The sequence below is a fragment of the Pteropus medius genome, unplaced genomic scaffold, assembly GCF_902729225.1.
Source record: "Pteropus medius unplaced genomic scaffold, Ma_sr-lr_union100, whole genome shotgun sequence".
Lineage (NCBI taxonomy): Eukaryota > Metazoa > Chordata > Mammalia > Chiroptera > Pteropodidae > Pteropus > Pteropus medius.
Genome location: NW_024349519.1, coordinates 1,458,961 through 1,468,820, shown reverse-complemented (window position 1 = coordinate 1,468,820; position 9,860 = coordinate 1,458,961). Strand labels below are relative to the sequence as shown.

The following is a 9,860-nucleotide window of genomic DNA, read 5'->3' as shown; positions in this document are numbered from 1 at the left end:
GAAATTAGGCAGCGGTGGCCGACAACCGGCGTCTGAGAACTACCAATCCCAGAATACACGGCGCGAGCACCGGCCCTGGGCCGCGGGGTCTGTTGGGCAATGTGGTTCGCCAAATATTTGAGTATGCGAGAGGAAGAGTTTTCCGTGGGTAGGCTTCTCGAAAAAGGTCCTCTCCCTGCGCAATCTTCCTGGAATATACTGGTCTTCCTAGAAACTGCATTTAATGACTATCATGCCTTATGGCTTACAACCCTTTGTAGAAAAGCATTTATACAAAAAAAAAAAAAAAACCTGTGAGATTATTAGCCCCATTTTATAGGTGGACAAACTAAAGGTTAGGTTACAGGAGCAGCCGAGATACAATGAAAGTGGGACAATTCATTGTGCGGGACTATCCCAGGTTTAGAAGGACATTCAGCAACCCATGATAACAACACCCACTTACTGTGACAACTCAAAATGAGCCCATGCAACAGATTCCAAAGGCTTCCGAAAAGGATAGTATCATCTGGGCTGTGGCATCTCTTTTCTCAAAATTCCAGATAGGACCCTGGCTTCCTCATATTCTTACCCTTTGGAATCTGGTCAGTTCTTAGGCTATCTTTGTGTTTTTGCTTCTTTTTTCCTCATATTCTCCCCCTCTTCAGTCCTCCACTGAGCTTTTCTTACCCCAAACTGTATGTTCACTTTGTTTCTCTTTGTTCTTATCATTCATAATTCTCCCACCCACCCCACCCCCGCAAAAACAAAAACCTTGCAACTTCTAAGATGGGTTTAGATAAATGTATCTAATTCCTCCTTCCTTCCCATTTTACCATCATCAACTTTTTGGTTTCAATCTCACATTGCTGTAGGTCTGGCTTTTCTCTCTGAATACATGTTCAGTTCTCCTCAAGCGGAGCCTCAGAATAGACCCAAATAATCTTAAAGCCCTGAACATCACCCACAATTGCGCAAAGTAACCCTGAGAGAGTAACACTTCTTTGACCTGCCGCTTCCACACCAGAGACAGAACGGAAAGGAACGTAGTCTGAGATCTATTAAGTGTAATTCACCCGGTGAACACTGGAGGGCTCTCCACTCACAGAATTGAACCCCAACTAACAATCAGATCCAAGCTGTAGGCTGGAATCTTGAAGAGCTCCCGTTACTACTTACTGAGACTCTTCTAAGTGCCCAGCTGTGTGCTGAACACTCATGTTACTTATTTTGCTCAGTTCTCATAACAATATGAGATGGGTGTTATCTCTGTTTTACTGATAAAGAGTATGTGGCTTAGAAAAATTAATTTGCCTTCAAAGGCCGCATAGTGAAAAGAATGAGCCGAGTCACCTTCAAAATCAATGCTCGTCCCCTATTTCCAGATTACCATTTGTCACTGTCTTTAAAGATAAGTAAATTGAGACCCAAAAAAGTGATGAAGCTTCTCCAAGTTCATAGTGGCAGAGTTCCCCAGTACACCTGTTATGAATGACACATGTCAGACATTGAGCTTAAAGGATACTCGTTTGTCTTACTCTGCTAGTTCTTTCACAAACATGCATCTTTGGAGATGGAGACAGAATTATGTTCTAGTAAGGACCACAGGTAGAGTCTCCTATTTAGGTACAACATGGCTAGCAATAAGGGGCCTGTGGCATTACAGTTACCATTTAGACCTGGTTTGAATCTTGACTCTACTGCATACAAGCAGTATGATCTCTTGCAAGTTATATGGCATCTCTGGCTTTTCTATTTCCTCATTTGTAAAACAGGGATAATAATACGACTTGATTCACAGGGTAGGATAGCAGAATAGTGAAAAGTGCATGCTCTGTAGCCCGGTTGTCTGGATTTGCATCCAGCAGGTTCTACTTTCTGACTGTGTGACTTGGGGCACATTGACTAATCTCTCTGGACCTGTTTTCCTTGTCTGTAAAATGAGGTAGATAGTACTCCATAGGGTTATCACAGGAATAAATAACATATAAGAAACTCATAAGATTCCCTGACCCATAGTAAGCATTTAACAAATGTTAGCTATTAACATGAGGTTAAATATGATAATGTAGGTAAAGCTATCAGCACAGTGCTGGGCACATGGTAAGTACTCAATACATAATAAGTACTCTTTATTTCCAGCACACTGAAATTTGGAAAACAGAGCTATAAGTCACCGAGAAGGGAAGGCCCCTGAGCTGCCATCAACAGGCAATAAAATTGGAAGGTCAAGAAAGCAGGAAACATCAGCTCTCTTTGAACTCAGGGAAGACTAAAACCCCAGGAATCTCCCAACCCTGGCTTCAGTCTGTCCACCTTCTGCAGGAATTGGGATCTCAGAAGCTTGGATCCTCTGATTTCACCAAACCTTATCTCTCTCCTCTAGACTCTCTAGGGCAAGGGTCTCCAATCCCCAGGCCACAAACCAGTACTAGTCCATGGCCTGTTAGGAACAGAAGCACAGCAAGAGGTGAGAGGTGGGTGGGAGAGCAAGGGAAGCTTCATCTGTATTTGCAGAGGCTCCCCAGCGCTAGCATCCTCAGCTCTACCTCAAATCAGGCATTAGATTCTCATAAGAGCACCAGTCCCTGGTGCTGAAAAGGTTGGGGACCGCTGCTATAGGGCAATGATTCTCAACGAGGAATGATTTTGTCCCAGGGGACATTTAGCAATATCTGCAGACATTTTTAGTTGTGACACCTGGCGGGGTAGGCACTCTTGACTTCTAGCAGGTAGAGGCCAGGGATGCTGCTAAACCTCCTCCAATGCACAGGACGGCTCCCCACAACAAAGCATTATCTAGCCCAGAATATCATTAGTTCCAAGGCTGAGAAACCCTGCTCTAGGGCTAAGGAGATCTTCATTGGCTTAGGACTTGGATGGGGTTGGGGATGAAGTGAGGGTTAGGGGAGAGGGAAGAGATTCTTGGAGTTACCAGGAAACAGTGGAGGCAGCTACTTTGCAATCCACAGAAAGAACCCCAGGATAGCTTTTTCCTCATTATCAGTGACCAAAGGAAACAAAGAAACTAAGAAAATGGAGCCAACTTCTTTATATGTTATATTTTTCATTAATAAATAGGTTTTCTTCTTTAAACACAGAACATATAACAGATTGAAACACTCCCCCCTCCCCCCATTCCAAAGACAAGAGTCTATAAAACAAACGCCAGCTGTACTGCCCTAAGGGCAGAAAAAGTCTGGTGACTCCCACCCAGCCCTGCCCCCTGCAGTACCACCACCCCCACACTGCAAGGGAAGGGGGTCTGGGGCTTCTCCCTTGGACGCTGGGAACTTAGGTGAGAAGCAAGTGAATGTACGATGTCACCTCTCCATGAGGTGTGGGCTATGCAAAGATGGGGTTTCTTTCTTATTAGCTCCGACCAGCTCCTGCCCCTCTGATTTCAGATATGAAGCACCTGGGCTCAGCTCCCAAGGGAGCTGCCTCATGGCTTCCCCACTCTCCACTCCTCTGCAGCCTCCTCAGAGGGGAAGGGAAGGGCTGAGGGACCCCTCCCATCCCCTGGCCTGCATGGAAACATTGGGTGGAAGAGGCATGATGCTGAAAGTGAGGCTCTTTTAGGCCCCCAAGCCCATGAGGCCAGCATGCCCCCCACACCCCCACACCTCTCCTTCTTCTGGAGTGGGGGCACTGGGGCAGCCACCTCCTCCACCACCTAGTGCCTGGCTTGGGGTGTGATGGTTCTTTCTCAGTGTCAGGTCCTCAAGCTGGGCCTGGTTCTTTCCTCGTCCCATTTCCTGTCTCCTTCCAAGCCCTCACCGTGGCCATCTGAAAAACTCGTGTCCAGTGTCCTAAATTGTCTCATCCTCCCTCTCCCCTTGCCTCTGCAACCCAAGAGAGGAAATGGGAGGTTGTCTCCCCTCTCCAACCCCCACTTCACATAATGGAGCAGCTTTTGGCCTTTTCCTTCTTGAAGGTAGAAGAGATGAGTTCCGAACGGCTAGGGAGGTGGAGCAGTCGCTTGGAGAGGCTCCGGACAGGACTCTTCGGGGGCATCGGGCTGGGCTTGTTCAGACACACCATGGATGCCATCCGGAAGATGCTGTGGATACTCTTTTCTGAGGTGAAAGCTGAGCCTTCCAGGTAGATTTCCGCACCCAGCTGCTTGGCTATTGCACAGCCCTGCAGGGGGAGCGGGGAGTAAGGTCATCAGTGCAGTGGTCCAAATGGCTCAGAAACACTTCCTGCTGTGGTTAGTGGTTCTCCCCAGGGCTACTCCAGATGAGATCCAACTGCCAGTTCCTACCACCACTATCTGCTTAATTATTTTCTAAAGGTGAAGCCTGACAGCACCTTAGAATCACCTGAGACATTTTTAAAACCACATTGATGCCAGAACGAGTAAATCAAATTTCTGGGAGTAGGGCCTAGGCATTAGTACTTTTAAGAACTCTGCAGATGAGTCTAATGTGAAACACTAGTTTTTTAAAAAATGAACCTTATACTCCCAGATGCATAAGAAATTCTAGTTATTCTGATGCAGGTGGTCCACAAAAAAAAAAAAAAAAAAAAAAACTCTGAGAAACACTGGCACAAACAGGAATGGTTCACTTGCCAACCTATAACATAAATCAGGGAACACAGGTACCCACCACCTCTATTCAGGTGAGTCGTTTGCTTATCACAGATGGCCCCCCAAAATACCATTTTCTCTGGCCATAGCAAGAGAGTCTGAGCAAGGGCCACATTTCAAGCCCTCTGTCTGGAGTCTTGCCGCCCAACACACACAACGGCGAGCGCACGCGCGCACACACCTGCTCATAGGAGATGGGTGCCTGTTTCTGGTGAGACAGCTCCATCAGAGTGCTCAGGTCTGTTCGCAGGTCTGTTTTGCAGCCAATAAGCAAAACACGGGTGCTGGGACAATAATCTAAGATTTCCGTCCTCCACTGAAGAGCCATTAAAGAAGAAAGTTGGGGGAAGGAGGAAAAAAAGAGAGTCAGTGCCTGACAGATACCTGGAGTAGCCAGTTGGCAACATACTACCCAGCTTATCACCAGCTCAGCTCTCCCTCTGAGTCACAGCATCACCACTGCACTAATTACATCATCTTCCTGCCCATGAGTACTTTAAGGCCACAGGAGTGCTGACCCAAAAGCCCATTCCCTCATTCAACAGCCCAGTCGCCAGTGAGAGCACAGGGGCATATCTTTTCCCCCTCTCTGCCAAGCATACGGGCCTGGGTCTGCCCCCTCAACCCAGTCAAACGGCTCCACAAGTCTAGAAAGCCAGGAAGAAGCCAACCTGTCTCTTCCCAAAGGAAGGAGACAGTCCCAGAGCCTTCTCGGAAACTAGGCTGGTTCCACAAGGTATCCTAGGACTCTTCGATGTGAGCAGATCTTGCTATGCAGCCCTAGCTAGGCATTACCTACAAGCAGTTCTGCTCAGGCCTACCCGGCTTGCCCAGTTCTAGTAGCCTGGGATCAAGGTATATTTAAGCTGCCTCCAAAAGACCCTCAAATCATATCACCAAAAGGGTCTCTGACTCTCAATCTTTTACTTCCTGGGTCTTCAACACCACCCTCCCTTGCTGGCCTCTGTCAGAGCAGTATAGGACAGTGGTCCAGGCAGGAGATCTGGGTTCTAGTTCCAGAGCTGTAGTTAATAGTGTGGCCTTGGGCAAATCTCTTCCTCTCCTGGCCTTAGTTTTCTCCTGGTACACAAGAGGAAATTAGAAGACAAGGTCCCTAAGATTTCTTTTTTGTTCTCAAGCTGAACTAAAGATTGTAGAGGTTATCTAGACTTACCTTCTTGAGTGCACTATCCACTGTCTCTGGACGGCTAATATCAAAGCATAGTAATACTGCATCCGAGTCACTGTAGCAGAGTGGACGGACATTGTCATAGTAGGGAGATCCTGATGTAGGGGAAAAAGAGCTTATGGTGAGCCATGGCATTTCCCTCCCCTATAGGCCCTAAGCCCCAAGAGCCCTGGGAATACCATTCTTGGTCTCTTAGGTTAGTTGGACCCACCCATCTCCTAGGGGAAGCTGCTGCAGCCTAAAAGCTCGGGACCTGACCAACTGTCAGAAGGCAGTGCAAGTATATCATTTTCCTTAGCCCGGAAAAACGAAAAGAGGGCAAAATAAAGGGGGAGTGGAGCATAATTTGAACCCTGTCTGGGTCTCCTACAATGGGCTTAATTTAAGGTCTGCCAGTTCTTAGAGTCCCAGAGGACAATGTACCCACCCCTATGGAGACCAAGGCTTGTTTAAGGTCTCCTCTTTTCTAGAATCTGACTGCTGCCCAACCTCTGCTCCTTTCTTCTGCTCCAGGGTCTCCCCAATGAAGAAACAAACCTGACTTATATAACTAGCTGCCCTGCTTTTTTGCCATGGGGTCAGAACTCTAGGAGGCTGGTAGTGACTGAGTGCCCCGCTCCTCCTCTACCCAAATCAGTTTATACTGAAAAAGGCAAGAAAGCTGTAGTCCTTGTGACCCTAGATCTCAGGAAAGCAGTCTTAAAGACAGCAGCACCAATTGCTAGGGATTTAGAGGCTCAAGCTAGGGTAGGCAGTGCAGACCCGGGTGGTCCAATATAGGTGAATGCTAGAGGCTCAGCCTGCCCCTCTCCACCCTGGAGAAGGAACAGTAGCAGATTTGGAACTCAGACAATTCGTGCTCAGAATAGCAAGCAGCCCCTCTCCCTGCACCATAATCGCCATGGAAACTGGGGGGAATCCAAGTGGGGAGGGGTTGGTTGTTAAAAAGAAAAAAAGAGTAAAGGGGAGTTGGAATAGCTGCCTGCTTCTTCAGGAACCCTCCCCCATCCCCTCTCTGAGGTGGGGTCTTATCACACAGCACTGAGCAAAGGGAACACTGCAGCACTGGAAAGAGGGAAGGGAGAGGCCTCCATTCTGGCTCCAAGTGATCCCTTTCCCTGAGACCAGCAAGCGAATAATGGGAACAGGTTCAACCGTGGCCTCACTGTTGGGAAGCCCCATCCCACATTCAGCTGCCACTTCCTCCTTCCTTTATGGGCACCTAATTTGAAAGAGGGAGTTTGAGGATGACTGTTAGTATGCATCCTTTTGGAAACTGGGGGGAGGGGTTGGAATGGGAATGCAACACAGGGAAATAAAGACCACCTTGCTGATTTTCCATTATCCGGATTGGGATTCAAAGGCTGCATTCTGATTGTGGGAGGAGAGGAGAAGCAGCAGGAAGTAGGGGGGAGTGGTGCTTTGGGGCAGTGGTAGCGAATAGAGATGAGCTGCAGTAAGATTCTGGGAAGACTGAAAGGTGGGCAGAGTGCAGCAGATGCAAAAACATACATCATGCAGCCAACTGCATTCCAATTGGATCCAGCACAGCATAGTACGGGATAACCAGAACCCTGCCTCCCAACCCCTGGAATTGCACAGAAGGAAAGTATACCAGGTTGAGGAATTTTTGTTTGTTTTGGGGAGAGGGAGCAAGGGGAAGTCTCATTTTCTGTTTACCTCTCCCCTACCCCAAATCTGTTCAGACCTCAAAACTGGATCATGGGAACAACAGTTCTTTGGAGGAGCAGGACAGCATATTTATTGTGTATAACAGGAACCCCTAGTGATTTAGTTCCTCTTTAAACTCAGCCTAAATATGCATTTTTAGAGAGGAGTGGATGTTATTTTCTTTCTCTGATTCCTGGCTTTTAATCCTTAATTACAACTCTGAGCCCAGTCTATTAAAAAAGGTCTGGGGTAAAGAGATAATGGGAAGGGGTCAGAATCAAAGCAAAGGATAGCTTAGCACCGAGTGTTTAGGGTTGAGAGGCTGGGAAAATATTGCTTCCTACATTCCAGAAAGACAGGGCATCATCTACCTCAGCCCAGAATGGTGAAAATGGTCAGAACCAACACCTCTTGCCACTATCTATAATGTGACTCTGCCCCACATTAAGCCATCTCCCCCACCCTCCAGAACATCGATGATGCATCACTTCAGCCCTGAGCCGCAGCAGTATGACAGTGGAGCTGAGCTGCGGCAGGCGGACAGCAGTGGCCAGAGATGGAATGCAGGAGAGAAAACAGAGGTAGGAGCAGTATTTCCCCCAAAGCAGTCTTGTCTCCCTGCCTCAGCCACAACTGCCTCCAGCAACACTGTCTCCTGCCTCTTACTTGGTTTTGCTCCAAGGCAGTAAAGGCTATGGGGGGTCAGGGGACGGCAGGGAGTGGAAATGGAGAAACCCTGTCTGACTGTCCCCTTGCAATTTCAGGAGTCCATTCACCTTACCATCCAGTGTCCAGCCCTTTCAAGGATGGAGCTAGACCCAGAGAAGTGAGTGGCTTCTGGAGTTCATCCATTCTGCACCCCTGGACCAGCCAACTGAGTTGACCAGGCCCCTCCCCCTACACCTAAAGGGGGACTATTCAGGTCCCCTTCTTTCAGTTTCCTGGCAAGCACCATACTCCTTCTCCCCGTCTAAAAGACAGCAGCTGCAGCAGACCAGTGGAGGTGGGAAGGGGGGAATCCGGGGTCAGCTGTCTTACCGGAGGTGTCCCAGAGACTGAGCTCCACTCTCTGTTCCTCTGTCTCCAAGCAGGCTGTGTAATTCTCAAACACGGTGGGCACATATGTCTGTGAAAAGAGAGGAACTATTCACACCCTAGTCCCCTCTGCCCTCGTAAACCTATGGTTACTACTGGCTACACAAGAAGCTACTCACCCTAGTGAGATACTAAAGTGGCCAAAGGAGGGGATACCTGGGGCAGGAGGGACCACATGGGACAGGAAGGAGGGGAGTGTGGAGGCACAAGCGCTTTGCTCCATCAAAGTAAGCAATGTGAATGACTTCAAGCCAGGGACGAGCACTTCGTATTTTAGATGGTCTGGGAGGGAGGGATGGGGGAGGGTAGGTGAGGCAGAGGAGAGAGAGTCCCTCCCCCCAGATTAATCTTGACCTCTCCAATTTCAGCAAGCCAGTTCCAGCTCTCTCCACCCACCCAAGCCCCTGGATCAGCAGAACAACAGAAAGGGGCAGCAGGAGCCTGCCTAGGGCCCTGCCTACCCAACCTTTGAGGTTGGGGTGAAAGAATGGGCAGGTACTGCGTCAAGAAACTCCAGCTTCTCAAATGCCTCCAGCCCTTCTCCAGAGAGCAGACTCCAGGATAAAGGGGAGATAGGAGGGGATTTGATCGGCGCCTATGGGTGAAGAGGTGAGGAGGAGCCAGCGGGGCGGCAGAAGTGGAACAGGTCTCAAGGGAAGCTAAGGTAGGGCGGTCCTCCAGCCAGAAAGCGGCTGAGAATGGGTTGGGGTGGGGTGGAGAGAGAGAGCTTCCCTGGCAGCTGGGGAGCTACCCGGCCCCCCCGCCCCGGGCAGGTGGGCAAGGAGAAAAGCTGGCCAGGGGGCGGGCGGGCAGCTCACCTCGGGATAGCAGTCCTTCGCTAACACCTGTAACATCGCTGTCTTCCCACACTGCACATCCCCCACCAGAACGAGCTTGCATCTGGCCACGACTGGCTGTGGGGCCCGTCTTTCCTTCATGGCTGCAGCCTCCCCGGGACTTGGACTCGGGTTCAGAGAGGAGAGGGTTGCGCCCCGTGCGTCTCAGCACACACTATCAGGCAAATTCCTTGCCTCGCTCCGACTGAGGCCAGCACAGCCCACTTATATATACCTGGAGGAGCCAATCACAAGAGGAGGCGGACTCTGCCAAGGCCAATCCCTGAGATGGGATCCCCTCCAGGAGCCAATGGTCGGAGGATCTGAGTCAGCGCCCTCTTCTTCCCTTCCGTTTCTCTTAAAGCTAAACCGTTGCTTCCTCTGAAAGGGGATTCCCACGCTGTTTTACATTTATATTAGGGAGGGGGGAAAGGACTTGAAGCTAAATTTAATAATCTTGAGTGTCTACCAATTAGTGACAAAAACAAACTAGCCA

The 9,860-nt window shown here is 49.2% G+C and overlaps 1 protein-coding gene across 1 annotated transcript; it reads right to left on the bottom strand.

Annotated features, from left to right (window-relative positions):
* Positions 1-3,026: 3,026 nt before the first annotated feature.
* RND1 (Rho family GTPase 1) lies at positions 3,027-9,578 on the bottom strand. Its single transcript, XM_039882165.1, has 5 exons — positions 9,347-9,578; positions 8,472-8,559; positions 5,748-5,857; positions 4,755-4,889; positions 3,027-4,122 (listed from the first exon to the last, which is right to left on the bottom strand). Exons 1-5 carry the CDS (start codon positions 9,464-9,466, stop codon positions 3,877-3,879), a joined length of 699 nt encoding a protein of 232 aa, XP_039738099.1. The 5' UTR covers positions 9,467-9,578; the 3' UTR covers positions 3,027-3,876.
* Positions 9,579-9,860: the final 282 nt, after the last annotated feature.

What these genes read in the sequence shown, in the direction of transcription:
- RND1 (XM_039882165.1), bottom strand. Translation starts at nt 9,466, where the DNA reads ATGAAGGAAAGACGGGCCCCACAGCCAGTCGTGGCCAGATGCAAGCTC. An exon ending in CAGTCTCTGGGACACCTCCG is followed by an intron (nt 5,858 to 8,471) that starts GTAAGACAGCTG and finishes CCCCTACATCAG; the next exon opens with GATCTCCCTACTATGACAAT. An exon ending in CACCCATCTCCTATGAGCAG is followed by an intron (nt 4,123 to 4,754) that starts GTGTGTGCGCGC and finishes CTCCCCCTGCAG; the next exon opens with GGCTGTGCAATAGCCAAGCA.